The following is a 17,793-nucleotide window of genomic DNA, read 5'->3' as shown; positions in this document are numbered from 1 at the left end:
CTATGTAACTATGTAAGGAAGGGCCAGGGCTAGAAGTAAGCTCTTACTTACTTCTAGCTCTTATTTGTACCCAAATGTTTAAATGCACTTATTGTAAGTCGCTTTGGATAAAAGTGTCTGCTAAATTACATGTAATGTAATGTAATACCTTTGTCAGATTTCGCATACAAAAGCTAGTGGATTGACACACCATTGGTTACCTGAATAAGATCGCATTGCCTCTTGAATTGTATTTATTTATTCATCTACTTATTTAGAATGACCTGCTCTTATTGAGTAGGTCTGTTTTGGGGGTGGGTTTAGGGTCTGGGAGGGAATTTGGAGCTATGGGTTAGGGTTAGGGTTCATGTATATGTTTTGAAAATAAAATATTCCAAAAGAAAAGCTTCAAGTAAATGTTTTAGGTGTTCTGAAAGCACAACTCTGTCGAATTTCTCTCTGTTGTGCTTTGTTGCACTCGTGTGTTGTTGTGTTTCCTGCTGAGACGAGGATAAAGCACTCGGGGACACAATGTAACAAAAGCTACGTAACGTCACGTGAAGCTACGTTACTCATCACAGGTTACGTGTGTGACACTGTTTGTCTCACAGTCGAAGGGAAAAAAAAAACAACAGTGACTGATGGTGAGTTTGATTTACAGCAACTCTTGCGAAAGTGATTAAAGAAAGGAAGGAAAGAAGGAAGGAAGGAAGGGCCAGGGCAAGGGATGAATGTGTGGAAAGGGTGCCAGAGGTTATGATGACACATCAAAGTGGGAAAACATTCCCCCAATGATGGAATAGTCTATGAAGCCTGATAGTTCACACACTGCTACTGTCCCGGATGAAGCGTCTTGTACACGATGTGAGGTCTGAGAGTTACAGATCCTCACACAAACACTTCTTCATGAGCGTGATCTCCATGTCTGGGTGACATACACACTGACGTCTGCCCACTATTTACATCATCTGACGTGTGTGTGTGGGGGGGGGGCTCTCGAACAACATGAACATGAACATGACATCTTAATAGACGTTTCTGTGTCTGTTCCTCGTGAAGGTCTTCAGGGGGCTTCCTTTTTTTCCTTTTTACTCTGACGTCGTCCCTGAGCTCACAAGGAAAAGACAGGCAGTCATTATTAAGGAGCATGGACTTGCCTTTTCAGCCAGAAGACCCAGGAGCGAGACCCGGTCAGAACAAGGACCTTTCTGCATGGAGTTTGCATGTTCTGCCAGTGTGTGTGTGTGTGTGTATGGGGGGGGGGGGGGGGGGGGGGGTTTCCACCAGGTTCTCCAGTTTCCTCCCACAGTCCAAAAACGAGAATTATCTGGCGACCCCTAAAGAGGGAGAAGCCAAAAGCAAGTGACATGGACACAGAGGGGCAGAAAAATAATGTTAAAATGTCATAATTGAACTAATTAAAATCATAATTTCTTCCTTTCTTTGAGCTTCTGGTGGTGAAAGTCTACATAAAACAGTCACATCAGCTTCCTTTGTCACATGTTCATGCGACGTCTCCCAACAGCCTGTAATGACACACCAAAACATCCTATCGTTAATATTACCGTGTATGGGCATGTAATAAGAAATATTCAAGTCTTCAGGGTTCTTAATTTGAATATACTGTACCCTATAAGACAGGCCGAACATTTGCTTGAAACATTTTTAGTGGAACGGATCTATGATTTATGACATTTCCACTTTCTTTAAAAACTGAAGGAAAAACATTGAACTTTTTCACAATAATGTTTTATTTTCTGTTCAAGGAAAATAGAAGTGGAGAGTGTAGAGAGAAAGCAGATTAATATTACAGTTGTCTTGCCTCTGAAACCAAAAACAACAGGGGAGGACAAATGTTTGTCCTTATAAGACAAACGTCCACTTCTCTCTACATTTGCCAGCAAACTCTACTTCTGTTTAGTGTGTTGTTGAGGAAGAGTTGTGTGAATGTGTATGGTCGCCTCTTTGCAGCCCAGCACTGACCCCTGGTGGTGAAACAGCTCTGTAGCATCTTTGTATTTATTTAATTACAAAAATATTTTGTTCCACATGGTATGTGCATGGAGTTTCTACTTCAAATAAGGGCTGCCACAATTAATAATTAATAATGATAATTAACTGTTCTGATTAGTTTGAGGGTTTTTGTCGACCTTTCAGGTTCTTAAATGTAAATATTTTCAATTCTTTGCACCATATAACAAAAAAAAACACTACAACTGAATAATCATCATTTTGGGGTTTTGGGGAAACACTAAACAAGATTTTTCAACATTTATGGCGCAAACAACTAATTGATTTATGAAGAAAAGAATCAACAGGTGAATCGTCATGAAAGTAAATGTTAATTGCAGCCCTAACTTCAAACATTTGCTCATTGCTTCAAGACACAAAATGAGCCACATGTGTGTAAAAGACATTATCGACTCGATAACAATATTCTCAAAACTGTGCATCATTTTATTTCTGCTGAAAAAAGTTGCCATCATTTGGATTAAAGACGCCAAAATAAAGTTTGAACTCGACTTAAATAACTGCCAATGCAACGCAACGAAGACTGAAGACGGCACCACTGGATCCGACATAAGTGTAGCGTGGAAACACGTTCCACGACAACAGGAATAGTCTGCTGATGACTCCAGGTGAGTAACTGTGGCAACCACCAAATATAAAGACGAGATGATCTCCACAGAAAGAAAGATGAACACTGCAAAGACGGTACTGTAGACCAACGATAACAGCAGCCGTTTCGCTCTAAAATAAAAAATCTTGTCTGTCAAGAAAAACAAGAGTCAAATCTGTTTGGACCAGAACAACTTCTTATAAAAACGATGTCGTACAAAAGAAAATCACAGGTGTGAACTGACAACAATGGCGTTTATGACAAATCGGTAATATATATGACATAATAGCAACATATTTACAATCAAGGTCCAGTCCTCACGACGACAACCATGCAAACAATGAGCGACCCATCAGCTAAAAGAACTCAACGAGGAAAGAACAACAACAAAGACATATTTTAACACAAATCTGAACATAAAAAAAGGTTCTGGCATCAGTCTTTGTGGATTAATTGTGGATTATGAACATGAGTGTGAACACACAGCAGTCGACAGAAACGCTGTTCGTTTACCAGATTTCATTGGTTTGTAGAGTCAGACGTCTACGGAGCAGAAGCAGGTAGAGTTCCAGGGAAAGAAGTGTTTGCGGGTCAATGAGTCCACACTTCACTGGCCCATAAATGGTTGTGACGGAGCCACCGTCGAGCGGAGGACATGTCCAGTGTGAAAACTTGCTCCTGTGAGGAGTTAACTGCCGTGTAGTGAACGGTAAGTTTGGGCTGAGGGACACAAGCTGCCGAGAGGAGGCGGCTGCCGGCGGACAGGTACTCGCTCTCGCCACTTTGAGTCCTGGAAGAGTAGGAAGAGCAGGAGTGTGACACACACGCACACACACACACACACACACACACACACACACACACGCATGCGCGCGCAGACGAGGCGTCGCCGTCACACCCACGCAAACAATGAACGTTACCTCTTGAGAGTGATGCTGAGGCAGGAGGTGGTGTTCTCCGGGAGCTGGAGGACGGCCGTCGCGTTGACGGCGATGAACATCTCAAAGGTGAGAGCCAGCTCCACCTCCCCCAAGCGACACGGCACAATCAGCGTCATGAAACCAGGCGGAGCCGACACGCTGCTGTAGTAACCTACACTCAGAGAGTCTGACCCACACACACCAGTGAATTTTAATTTACAACTGTCTAATGCGGCTTTTCCACTACATGGTCCCAGCACGCCTCGCCTCGGCACAGCTCGACTCGACTCGACATGGTTGGTTGGTTTTCCATCACATCCTCAACGTGGCCGGGGTCAAACTAGTAACTAGTGACTTGTAAAGCAGTTGTTTTCGATGTACTGAATCATTAGAATCAGTTAATTACAAAGATTAGTCCAGTACTTCCTGCATGATCGGAGCACAGACTCCATCCATCACAGTCACTGAACTGAAATACGGCGGCAGGGGTTGTGATGCGGCTCGTCGCTATAGATTTCCTTTGCTAAATGTTGGAGATTAACGCCAAGTTTTCAGGGTTTTAAAGTCTTTTTAACTGATTTACGGTTCGGCATTGTTCACTTTGATTCTTGTGTCGCACATCGCGCTCATGACTCTTCCTGTGACGACACTCTGACGACATCACCCATAGAATGGGCTCAGCTGTATCGCTAATGGTAAAGCAACATGGTCACGCCGGGACCATGTAGTGGAGAAGTAGCATTCGTCCATGGTTCTCAAACTGTGGTACGAGTTTCCTCTGGTGGTACTTGGAGGAAAATCTGATATACTGTTCTACTGTATAAACCGGGGCGTGTGATCGGAGTGGAGCTGAGGAACTGATGGCGGCCTACATAAAGCAAGTCCCTTGCCTAAAGTACATATAAAACACTTATTTTTAAACGCACACTAGTGGTGTTTTTTTGTTGTGTCTGGATTTTGTTGAGCAACATTGCTGCTTTTATTTTGTCAGACTGAGGTTTGGTACACATCTAACCAATCAAAATGTGCATAACTGACGGCATGAACCTGCAAATACTCATAAATGCAAATGTGCACAGCTGCTGACAAACAGGTTTCTTCTTTAAATCGTCAAACTGCACTAAAGCAGTGAAGCGTAAAAGTTTAAGCTCTTCACTGCCTGGCCACAACCCAGGCAGTAATATGACTGATATCAGCTCGTTATTACTAACACTGATCGCACCAGTTTCTTCCTATAATAGGTTTGTTTCTACTGGTCCTTATGACTTAGTTGCTTAACTCCATCACACTTGGTGTAAATAGAGAGGTACATTCAATTTCTGCCAATAAACGTTACACACTGGGCCTTTCATATGAAATGTTGAAATTTTTTCACGTAATTACACGGGCGAGGCGATTCTTCTACGCTTCATATTAATAAAATAGGTGATACTTACGTCTAAAGACTTCCCGTGCGCGTAGCCACAGGTTTTGTTTGCCCAGCTTGTGCAACAGTATGTGGAGTACAGACTGGTCCACGGCCAGGTTCTTAGAGAACATGAAGTCCACAGTGTCTGAGGCCACGGGGAGGATCTGTCTGTCCACACACACTTGGAGGTGAGAGTTGAACACAGGACTGTGTCTGGAGACGTTGATCAAGTCTGGAGGAAAATAACCAGATGGCTAAGAATTGTAGGATGAGAAGGCATTATCATAACACTTTATACATCTCGCTGTTCGCTCACCGCTCGACTCTTTGATTCCAGGGAGATTAGAGAGAACCTCCAGCGTGTCCCTGTGAGAGGTTTTCTCAGCCAGACGCATCAACACATGACTCCTGCTGTCCAGATCTGCGGGCTCACATGGCCACGAGTGAGAACTCAGGAACCACTGGTTTTCTGCATTCACAAATGCAACCAGGTTTTTTTTGTTGTTGACAGAAGTACAGGAGATATCGAATGATAATATACTGCATTTCTGGAGTGCATTAAATAACAGTTTAATGTATCAGAGTTCTGTTTGGAGCAGCCATATGTTTGTGTTTCCACCATGGTGCGATTCAGTTTGGTACAGTACAGTTAAGTCCTGGGTCAGGCTTGCATCTCGGCTGAGAACACTACCTTTAGTTTTCTTGGTACCATTTTGCTCTGGTAGGGTGCGCCAAATAACGGAATGGTAGGGTCTAAAGATTATTTTCATAATCCAATAACGTGTTGATCTGCGTTTCCTTAACCTTGAAATGATGATATTCTATTCATGTCTTATTTTGTCCACAATCCAAAATTATTCAGTTTTAATGATTTCTTTGTCAAATGGAGCAAAGAAACCAGAAAATATTCTCACATTTGAGAAGCTGAAAAATTAGAAAGCTTGTTTTCATTACATTATATATATATATATATATATATATATATATATATATATATATATATATATACACACACACACACACACACACACACACACACACACACAGGTGTATATATACACACATATATATTTAGTACCATTTCAAATAGAAACGCAGAGGGGAAAAAAGTACCGTACCAAACTGAACCGTTCCACTCAATGGAAACATATACGGCTATATTGGTCTTCAACGACTCCATTTCCTTCTCCAGCTCTAATTTTAATCATTATCATGACATCACTACACTTAAAGGGATAGGTAAACACTTTTCAAATGTGACTGGACTTAAAAAAAATATGTTTATCGCATCAGTACGACTGAAAGCAGGACTTTGTGAACTGCTCATTCTCCAAAACCAAAGTCCATAGAGAAAAATCCACATTTTCAGTTTGTACTGTTTGTTTAACCCAAAGGAAGGGTCTTAAAAACTAACACATTCATACTTTCTGCTGATGGAGGCAGCAGCAGATTAACAACTCCTGTGTGCTGTGATGTACAATCGCAGATTTTCTTTCTGGACTCTGGAGTGAGCAGTTTGCAATGCAACACACAGACTTTAGTTTCCAGTCAATAGCAAAATAAAGCAATAAAATCTGTTTTTGTCTCACAACTCAAGTTTCCAAGGACATTTTGTACAGCACCAAATCAAAATCAAATATGTGGATCCTCTTTATCTATTAACGTTGTTCCCGTCACTGCTGCGGTTCCATCGTCCTCCATTACCTCGGAGTGTGTTCAGAGCTCCCTCCACACTCCCGCTGAGCAGGAAGAGTTCAGTAGCCACGGTGACCAGGGAGCAGCGTGACGCTCCATCCTCATTCCCAAACAAGCCCTTCAGAGTGGAGAAGCTGATTTTTGAAAGGCACAGCACCTCCACTACCCTCTGTCCCTACATTTGTAGACAAAACACACAAACACACGTGATATCACAACAGCTGCTTGCTGTATTTCTGTGCAGCTGTTACTAAAAAGGTTCCACCTGTCACAGCATCTGTATAAAGAAGCCAATTTGTAAGTAACTGGAATGCAAATGCACACGTTATTTGAGAGGGGGCTTATCTTACCTTGGCCCACTGATGTGTTTTGTGGTATCTCAACATGAGCGAGACACCAATTCTGCCTAAAAAGCTCTTGATCATCGGTTCTTCGCCTTCACTCGGACACACTGAGATATGACAATAACAAAGAAGCAGGGTTTATTCTCCACTCACGCTTTTAAACGTGTATTTTTTTTCAATGTTTCTTTTTTTTTTTACCCGTCTCAGCAAAGGCAGCAAAGGGCAGAGACAGTTTGTCCTTGCTCTCGGACAGAAGCGCGATAGCGATGCGACCGCAGATCTGTTCCACATTATTGGGATGAGTGCTGGACTGACAGATGTACGTGAAAACCTTTCCCATCCACCTCCAGTCCTCTTGCTTGGTACAAAGCTGACGAGACAGGAAAAATTAAAGCCAGGTTGAAGTACAATGAAAAATATCGTGAATAAAAAGGTGAGAAGAATTGAATCTACTCACCTCTATTTCCACAATAGAGTGAGCCAACTTCAGGCACTCTGGAAAGGGAGCACTGGTGGATAGCAATTATTATTACTACACGTCATTGTCATTCAGCTGCTTCTACTCAAATATTTGAAATCACACCATTTCAGGACAAAAAAGAGCTGCAGGAAGTTCCACTTACTTGTGGTTAGCAGACACTGAAGTAGGAGAGTTTGGACGGAGCAGATGCTGGAGCTCGGGGGAGTTTTTTACACATTCAAGCCAATCCATACTCAACACAAGACCCTCATTGGCCATCTGTCAACACAAAATAACCCCATTACATATGTACAAACAGAGATCAGTAAAGTGTAAAGTGTGTATGAGCTGCTGAGATACCTTGAGTGTGAGCTGCATGAGTTCATGTATGAAACCCATGAGGCCCTTCTCTCTCACAACCCTGAAGAGGGCCAACAGGAACTCATGGTCAGGCTAGTGGGAGAGAGTTTTACTTTTATAACGTTCTGTCCTCCACTGGACTACAGATTGTACTGCAGCGTGGCATTCATGACTGAAACTGAGATGGGATTAAAAAGCCAGACCCACCACGATCTTGTAGGCCAAGCTGACACCGAGGACTGAGAGGACGTCGGACAGCATGTTGGCTTTGAGCAGAGCCCAGAGGAGCGACGTGAACACCGGCACAGAGAAATACAGTCCAGGTGGGTTGTTCTGGTAGTAGCCTATAAACACAGCTCCTGAAAACGGGAAGGAGACACGGAAAATAGAAGAGGAATGAAAAAAGGAGGATCAAGTAAACAGCACTGGAGATAAATAAATATATATGATTTAAAAAAACAAACTCACCTGCTTTTTGGAGACACATTGTATTTTTGATGAATTGTGACACTCTTTCAATGCAGAACTGAAAAAGAGAGGGAAAAACAACACAGGGATTATGTGTGGAATTCCAGAGATGGTGTTGATGAAATGAGAAAGAACACTATAACAGCACTTTAGTACCTTCTCATCGCCCTCCACAGGCACATGCTGGAATCGACACATTTTGAATCCACAGGACAGTGACTCACTGAAATACTTTCTGCAGTACTGAGGGTTTAGAGGAGAACAAGTCGCCGTGTTATTATTGAATGGCTACATCCACACTGCTCTATTTTCATTTAAAAATGCACAAATCCTGCTCCAGATGTATACAGATTACTCCTGTATCCATATTTTGCAGCTGAAACACATCGTTTTCATGTGAAAACACAGTTTTTGTTGCAGTTGTACATGAAGCCAAAGTTAAAATCGTCCCATTTAGAGAAAATGCTTAACTACACAGACGCGTTTCTGTACTGCTTTCCTACCACTAACTAACATTGCTATTATGATTCCTGAAAATGGGATGTTAATGCAAAATCACCAGTTTACAGGAGGGCTGAATGACTTTCAATAAATATCTAATTGTGATTATTTTTGACAGGAATTTGCAATATGAGTCATTTTTACATCATTATTCTGATTTGAAAAACGATTTAAAATGATTACTGCATGATATCGGTCTGTAGAGATGTGATCAAGACAATAATCATCTCAAATAGAGCTGAAACAATTACTCGATTAATCGATTACTTTTGATAACCGATTAATCGGTCTTTATGAATCTTGAGGAACTCTTACTGCGGGAGATTTCTGGCGCCTAAAATCCATGGTGTTTGCTGGGTTTGTGCTCCACGGCCCTGAGTGAAGAGCAGAGGGAGAAACACAACAACAGGTTCTTAAAGTTATAAACAAAATTTATGTGAGAAATTAATTGAGATGAGATGTTGTCTCTCTTTGACATTTTCTTCCTCACCGTTTCTTAATGTCTTAAGTGGGGGGGTGTTATATGGGGAGTTCCTCCTGTAGCAAACATGAACATAAACGCTCAAAGACCGACAGACAGAATGAGCAAAGTTTCATGTGATGTGTGCACGTACCTCTCCAGGCCGTCACCTATGTGATTATTGTTGACATCAGACTGAACCTGTTCATAAAAACACAGCAGATTCACTTGTTTTACTAAAGTACTTCAGCCTGATTTAGACTCCGACGCTCGACACATCTCCAGCCGACTCTTTCAGAAGACAGTTTCGTGTGCTACTTTTTCACTGGTTTTGATAATGGATGGATCTGATTAAGGAGGAGAATTTAAATTGACAAATGTAGTTGTTAGTAAATGGTCAGAGCGTCAGCTCAAACAATCAAGAAAGCAACAGGGAGAACATGACAGTGAATCAATCACATTGTCCAGGAAAATATCCTCTAAGAGAAGATTCTACAGGGGCGTCAAAGTGTCACACGCCTGACATGAGACTAGACTTCTGTCCATTGACACTTTGTCTCAATGCAGTGGACTCTTTGTTACTGTAAAAGTCTGTTATTGCTCCAAATGTGTCACAGCTTGCAACAAATATGCTTCGAGTATTAATTTCTTTAAAGTTTTCACCCTTGAATGAGAGTTCAGTAGTTAAAACTTAGATGGTTTGGTAAACTTTGGTAATAATCCATCTCGTTTAAATACTACACCGATATAAATTAAAACCAAAGCTTTAAATTAGAGCTGAAACGATAACTAAATTGATTGTCAACTACTTTGATAATCGATTATTCGGTTTGAGTGTTTTCTAAAAAATATAAAAAAAGTTTCTGTGATTTTTCAGCTTCTTAAATGTGAATATTTTCTGGTTTCTTTGCTACAGATAACAAATAAAATCACTAAAACTGAATCGTTCTGGTTTGTGGACAAAAACGAAACATCATCATTTCCACGTTTGACAAATACTGACCAACATCTTTCTGCATTTTCTGAATCGAGAAAATAATCAACAGATTCATAGATTATGAAAATAACTGTTAGTTGCAGCCCTACTTTAAATTAGCTTGAAGCTTTTTTATAAAAGAAGTTCCATTGCACCAGTGTCTGATGTTGTTCTGGGTATAAATTTAACACGGGGACACTCCTTTGCTTCCATCTGAATGTTTTAGTTTATCTTCACTGAGAGAAGAACCACCACCTCCAGTCAGTTTGCCATGTCTTACTCTGACAGCAGCAGCTACATCCTGGGCTTAAGCACCACCCAAGACGGTGGTGATGATGATGATGACTGGTCAGAGAAATACAGTGCAAAGACATTAAAACATTTTTTCCCTCCTTTTAGCAGGATGATAATGAGTGCAACCAAATCATTCTCCATCATTGACACAGCGCAGTGGAGACCCTGCTGCATTACCATGTTCCCAGACTGCTTGTCTGAGGCAAGTCCTGTGTTGGAGGGGTTGTTGCTGCTGCCCTGAGGTCTCCAGGGTCTGCTGCCTTTCTCCTCTGGAAAACATCAACGGAGAGAAAAGAAGAGGGAAAAAAAAATCAAGCTAAAGCATTTTGTTGTGAAACGGATGCAAGTGTCTGACAAGCAGGGTCAGGGCAAAATGTCCTTGAAAAGATAAATAGTAAAGATTATAGGATATAATGTTTCCTAAAGGTGCTGTACTGGATAAAAGTAATATAATATTGGTCTGTCATGCAGCATAAATTGCTTAACTAACAATTTTTTCGAGCTGAGAATCCATACTGATCCTCTATCATCTCCTTTAACCTGTTTTGGTAGTGCAGTTGGCATTAAAGGTTGTATTAAGTGGTATGAGAAAGGTTTTAAAAAAGTCTAAAATTTGATTTGGAGAACCCTGACAGTACCCTGGTAGAAAAAAACAAGGTATTCCCCAACATTTGACAAAATTGCCATGGAAAAAAACCCTGTTGAAAAAGTAAATTCCCTACCCTGCTGACAAGCCAAGTTGGTAACCAATTCTCCACTACCTTTTGTAGACAAGGCCCAAACTATACGACATGGATTTGAAGTGGTGCAGTGATCGTACCTGCGATATCCGGACTGCCACGGTGAACATTTACAAAAACTGGTGTTCTGAAACACACAGGAAAAAAGGATATACTAGTTTCACGAAGAACAAACAGCACAATCACTCAAAAAATATTGTATTCATTGACTCAATTCTTACCTGTGGTTACATTTTGCTGATGCTTTATCCATCCTTGGTGGTCTGGATTTCGGAGCTTCACTGACTCTTGTGGGGCCCAGTTTTAGCAGACTTTTATCTGGTAAGTTTTCAAACAGCTCTGGATCCTCTTGGGTGACATCGACGAGCAGGATATCCAGCTCATAAGCTGACAACTCATCCAAAATGCCGGGCTCTGTGTCTCCAGCTGCGTCTGCTTTGGTCTCATCCGTCTCACTGCCCATTATTTCATAAGGACTTAATTTCTCATCTTCATCAGATGAACTCATCCCTTCATCACTACTTGGAGAGGAGCTGGGTTGTGTCGAAACACTTGAGATGAGCTTTGCCTCTAATATAGGAGCCAGGGGAACTTTGTGAGAATTTCTGCAACCTTGTTGTTCTTTATTGTCATCACAGTCTGTCTGATCATCGCCATCATTCAAACCTCCAGCACTGCAGTGAGAAGACAGAGATAAAGATTTACATGAGACTCCATCAATCTCTTCACACTGTTGGCGGTCAAGATACTTCTCCTCGTGTTGGTAATCACCTTCACCAACGTGGGGTATGTCGTGTCCAGGTAAGATTTTGGGTTTGCTGGCATTTATCTCCTCTTCGTCATCATCATCTTCTTCCTGTTTTGAACAGCAGTGGCTCCAAGTCAGGGATCTTGTGCGCAAGTGCCTGTGCGGTGAAGTGACAGGAGACAACAGTGGTGGAAGTAGAAATTCGTTGGTGTTGGTGTCTTCTTCGCCCCGTTCTTTGATCATGTGCGATGATGAAATGGAGTTAGTCATATTATACGGCTTCAGGTGTGGTGGGCTCCTCTCTGTGAGAATTTCTCTATAGTTCCATTGGTTGTCTTGAGGCAGGAGGAGGAAGGATTCACGTGAGTGAAAGGAGTCAGAAATGTACGAGGCGACCAATGACGATGGAGGTGAAGAACAGCATGAAGTCATTTGGGCTTCTTCAGAGTGGAACAACGGCTTTTCTACACCTCTAATAAAATGTTTTGGTGAGGACATCGGTGAGGTGCTTGCAGAATGAGCTTCCAACAACTCAACACCTTTAACTTTCAACAGTGGAAACAATGACAGAGGGACAGATGGTGGTGTGGCTAAGAGGCTGCTCAAACCACCATGTGTGAAGAGAGATGGCACAGGAGTGGCTATTTCCCAGTCGCTCAGACCCAGTGCTGAGGGGGACAAGGTGGACACAGAGTTGTCAGTTGCTGGTTCGTTAACCGGCGCGGAGGAGACCAAGCCTGTGTTAATGCCCGACTCCATTCCATGTTGACTTGGTGTGGAAAACGCGGCCACGTCCGAGAAAGGACTGGCTGGTGGTTCTTCAGCATCTGTAAAGCAATGTGTAAACTCCGTGTTTTTGCCAACCCCTTTCTCTGTAGGTGCATTTGGGATCATGTCGTTGGTTCCTCTGCTCGGTGAACCGGAGGGATTACCATTCATTGCAGAGTCATTGTTTGTTCTCGCAGATGGATGAATGATCTCCGCTTGACAGGCTGTAGTACCACCAGCGCGGGTGGTGTTGTAGAAGGGCCAGGCCATGTATGTCCGTGCACAAGAAAAACTTATTTTCTGTATTTTCCCGCAATAGGGCCTCACCCTCTGGCAGGTGAATGACTCTAGCTCATCCACATCAGACTCTGTGGGTTTACCTCTCGGCCCAAAAGGTTGCTCTTGGAGTCCATTTTCTTTCACAGTCGATCTATAAGAGCTGCATACGGCCTGACTGTCACCAGACGCCAAAGAATATGTTTCTTCCTGGTCTGAAAAGTCAGTTTTTGCTGTGTCATTCCAACTATTGTTCACCCATTCAGGGACAGAGGGCAAACTCCCATTTGTAATGCTACATCCAAGGTTGGCTTTTTTGTCTCTGCAAATCTCCGCTCCCATAACGTCACATCGTGGCCCAAGGACCTCCTCAACATCTTTGTCCAACATGCTAGTCCTGCGCTTCCCCTTGTTTGAACCTAATAAGAGAGAAGCAGAACAAGTTGCAGAGGCTTTACTTGTCCGGCCTTTGAGGAAATCACACGAGGTGCGACTGGTTAAAATCTCTGCGTCTGCGTGTTCTTTCGGGCGTCTCTGGTTTTTAGTCAGACTTTGACGACGACAGACGATCTTCTCGGAATGGACCCTGGGACACAACTTGCCATTTCCATCCAGAGCATGTTGCTCAATTTTCGGATTATGAGGCCCTAAACAACCGGGCCTGAGCCGAAATCCAGCTCTGATGTCTCGCTTGAAGCAGGGCACACCCTTGGTCTTGAGAACATCAGGTAACACATAGCCACAATCGTTACTGCAGACATCACAATGTTTAGCAATGTCGCAAAGCGTCACCTTTGGATACTGAGAATGCTTCTTAGCATTCTTAGTGACTGAATGTCCTTCTTTAATCTTTGATCCGGCTGTAGACTGCTCTGGGCTTTGGCTAATGCTCATACACTCTTTCTTACCCAGTGTCTTCTTCCGAGGGGAGACAAATTTACAGTCCCCACAGAGAACACAGCACGAGGGTGTGACGGCTCTCCTCAAGGACCCTTCTGAACCAGCATGTCCAGTCGGGCGTGGGGGTGTATTCTTACCATATTCTGCAAGTGGAAATAAAAAGTCACAGATAGCAATAACATAATAACATTTAGCACTATGGATTAAAAATAAAGGGCAGCACTGTCTCCAGCATTCAACACTAAAAAACATATTCAGGCATTGGTCACAAACAAGAACCCTGTAAATTTAAATTCTGGAGTGGATCTGATTAAAACTAAATCCATAATTGCCTATAAAATACTCACATTCACACCTCTGCATGTTTTTGGACTGTGCGATGAAACTGGAGTACCAAGAGAAAACCCATGCAAGGCAACAGCACTAAACACTATTCCACCGTGTGGACAGAATATCAACAAATAACAAAAGTAAAGTCTAAATGTTTAGTACTTGTAAAAGTTCACAGGCAGAGCTGCTTCACGGAGCGTTTCAAAGGTTAGTCAATGAGACCGTCTTCTGGGTCCTCAAACATTACACTCTCCTTAACCAACCGTTTCACAAAGTGCGAGATTTAAAGGAGAGCTGATTAAATAGAGATGATTGCACTTAACCCAGTAGAAATATGCAAGCTTATTTCCACTCATTAATGCGTAGTCTAATTATCCTGCATCCACATTAATCCAACTGATAAATCAAGCTTATTGCAAAAGAATGGCAAAAAACAACAGTCTATCATAATGGCCTCACAAAGGCAATCAAAGTGGAGAAACCAAGACTCCAAACTAGCGTGATTAGTGAATAACAAACTGATGGATCATGTGCGCTGACCAGTTCAGTCAATTGTGATTTTAAACTCCCTTATTAGCGAAATACAAAGCACTTGTTAGTACTTTTGGCAACTCTGAGGTATAATATCCAAAGCAATTTTGTGTTATGGCTCAGAGTGTGAGCTTACGGGTATTTACTGAACCTTTGTTTTATTGATAATGGAATAATTATGTTATTATATTTACAGCTGCAAACAACACCTTCTGATGGTAACTGCTATTTAACATGGTCAATTCATACCCCAATAATCTCAAAACCACAGTGACTTAATCCGTAATACAGTTTTTACACGTCATAAGATGTAACTTTTGCCATTCGTGTATCTGGGGTACGTCATTATAGATATTTACAAACTTCAGTCTGACTGACCTGAGACTTAATTCAAGATATCTAAAAAGTACAATGTAGACATCTTCAAGTAGGATAACTAAAGATATCTTGAACTTGAATTGTGACTATAGTCCTAATGACGTTGTTGATATCGGATCTACAGTTCAGTTACAGATATCCACAACTGAATTGTAGAAATCTATAATGACAAACCAATATTACCAATATCTGTCACTCTTACTAGTCAAAACTTCGGTTACAGATATCTGTAATTCAGTTTTTACTCGTCAGAAAGACTGCAATTCTACAATTCAATTGCAGATATCTACAACTTCAATATGACTAGTCATAATTCCAAGTTTGAGATGTCTTCAATTATCCTCATTTGAAGATATCTACATTGTATTGATATCTTGAATTAACTTTCAGACAGTCATAATTACGTTGTAGATATCTGAACCTGGAATTAATGATATGTACAATTCAGTTTCAGATGTCAACAACTGAATTGTCATATCTACACTGACGAACCACATACACATGAATGGCAAAAAGTCATTCTGACTAGCAAAAACAGAATTATGGATATCTAAGACTAGTAAAAATGACGTCACAGACAGTCTTCACAATGAAATTACTACTAATGAAAATGACGCCACAGACATACCTGTAATGGTAATTCCAGACAGTCAAACTTCTAATTTGCGATTCATTTTTAAATATTTAACACGGCTCGCCGTAGCCGCTGCTGCGGCTAACTTAGCAACATGTAAAGTTCTGTAAAAACATAGAAATACGCCAAAAGCTAGTTAGATAAGAATGTTTACCTGCCAGATGATGCTCAGTTAACAATATGTTAAAGTTCAGTCCCTGTAATTTCACAGGTCAACTCACGATAAAACGAGTTAATCAACCTTAAAAGAAAAATAGCTAACAGGGGCGGCATCAGCAGCGGACCTGACCTCTGCTCTGTCCCCGCCTTTAGCAACCGGATAACAACACTTTAATCATGTTTTTAAGGTTCAACTGTGTAATCTCACTTTTACCATGTGTATGAGGGTCTTGTGTGTTTTGCTGGGGAGACACTTGCCTCTTGTGGTGGCTCCCTCTTGTTTAGTCTCCACATGACATGCCTCTTTGCGTGACTCCTGTCTTCGTCTCTTTGCCTTTATCGTACCTCCGCAACAGTCCGCCGCCGCCGCCACTGTCACCTCCGTCTCTGGGCCCTCTGTCTGTGGAACACACTTGTGGACGCCGGGTCCATCATCGCCGCTGCTGCTGCTGCTGCTGCGAACGACGCGTCGTTCCACCTGGTTCTGCGTCTCGGCGGCGTCTGCAGTGAGGTCATCCAGCGCGCTCGGGACTCGCCTCCGCCGCGGCACAAGTTTAACTCCGACGAGGTCTTTTAGCGCGACTCGGTTTAGTTTGACCCTGCTGGAGGATGGAAACATGCTGACATGACAAACTGTCGACAATTAGCAAATTCGGCCTTCTTCGTGTGTTTACTGACAAAGTGCTTCCGCCTGACAAAGTGTCGCCTAAACTTTCTACAACATGACAAGCGTGACCGCGTCAACTCTGGTCTGGCGTTCATGTTTCCCCTGCTGGTCAAACACGTGAACTACAAGTTGACGTGGGGACCCAGGTGTGCCGCTACTAGCCACAGTGCGCATGCACTATGTTGACGGCGCCATTTTGACTCGGTTTGTAATTCAACATGTTCACTTGTTTTTGATGTCTTCCTTCAGGTGTCATTGCCTTATTTCAAGGTTTTAAAGATAATGGTAACACCCCATAATCTATCTGATAATCAGTATATAGGATGCTGCAACATCACTTTTGCCTTGCATGTGTATGCGGTTTGTAGATATCTCTAATTCCAGTTTCAGATATTAACATCATTTGGACTATCTGAAACTTAATTCAAGATATCTAGATATCTTCAAATGAGGATAATTAAAGATATCTTGTACTTGAATTGTGACCAGTCATAATGTCATTGTCAATGTCAGATATATGAAACTGGAATTAAACTTATCTACAATTCACTTACAGAGCCAAAACTTTTACCTACCAGATGATGCTCAGTTAAGAATTATGTGTACTGGAGTCCTGTCCCTTCAATTTCACAGGTCAAATCACGGTCATCAAGTTAATCAACCTTTTAAATGAAGATTAAATGTTTAAAAGAAAAAAGGCTTGCCATACTAAAAAATACACTTGTACCACCTATTAAGTTCCATGTCACTAACAAAGTTAGAGCAGTTTCCTTTAAAATAAACAACAATCTGTCTTAAAAAGAGGGAAAAGATATTGATGTTAGCTGCACCTTCTGTGGAGAACATAGTACATTTATTCTGCTCCTGTCCTCACACTGTACAATTAAGGAGTAAAATAATTAATTTTACCTTATTTCACATGTGATAAGTTTAGTTTCTGGACGCATAGGTGTTGTCTTGTGCAGAAATAAATGACTTATCAAGAAATTGACATTATTTGTTTGTTATTGTAAGCGATTATAAAATATTCCATGTAGCAAATAAACAAAACATTTTCTAGAGAATTTCAAATGTTACACAGAAAGTACCAGAGAAATAATAACGTGTCAGATATACAACAGATAGCGCTTTTAGTGTTATGGCTGATTGGTTAATTAATTGTTTTATTTCATATCTA

At 41.6% G+C, this 17,793-nt stretch overlaps 1 protein-coding gene across 2 annotated transcripts; it reads right to left on the bottom strand.

Moving 5' to 3' along the window:
• Positions 1-1,744: 1,744 nt before the first annotated feature.
• topaz1 (testis and ovary specific TOPAZ 1) lies at positions 1,745-16,695 on the bottom strand. Of its 2 annotated transcripts, XM_058618549.1 has the most exons (21): positions 16,208-16,695; positions 13,926-14,060; positions 11,447-13,436; positions 11,306-11,352; positions 10,663-10,754; positions 9,370-9,416; positions 9,246-9,292; positions 9,071-9,129; positions 8,411-8,497; positions 8,255-8,312; positions 7,994-8,145; positions 7,787-7,879; positions 7,590-7,705; positions 7,424-7,475; positions 7,165-7,336; positions 6,973-7,073; positions 6,632-6,797; positions 5,244-5,396; positions 4,956-5,159; positions 3,520-3,706; positions 1,745-3,389 (listed from the first exon to the last, which is right to left on the bottom strand). In XM_058618549.1, the coding sequence occupies exons 1-21, from the start codon at positions 16,566-16,568 to the stop codon at positions 3,191-3,193; spliced, it is 4,518 nt and encodes a 1,505-aa protein (XP_058474532.1). In that variant the 5' UTR covers positions 16,569-16,695; the 3' UTR covers positions 1,745-3,190. The 2 variants fall into 2 exon arrangements, with proteins under 2 accessions (XP_058474532.1, XP_058474531.1); XM_058618548.1 differs by having other exon boundaries at positions 11,447-14,060.
• Positions 16,696-17,793: the final 1,098 nt, after the last annotated feature.

The sequence above is a fragment of the Solea solea genome, chromosome 20 (assembly GCF_958295425.1).
Source record: "Solea solea chromosome 20, fSolSol10.1, whole genome shotgun sequence".
Lineage (NCBI taxonomy): Eukaryota > Metazoa > Chordata > Actinopteri > Pleuronectiformes > Soleidae > Solea > Solea solea.
This window is presented reverse-complemented; position numbering and strand designations above follow the sequence as displayed.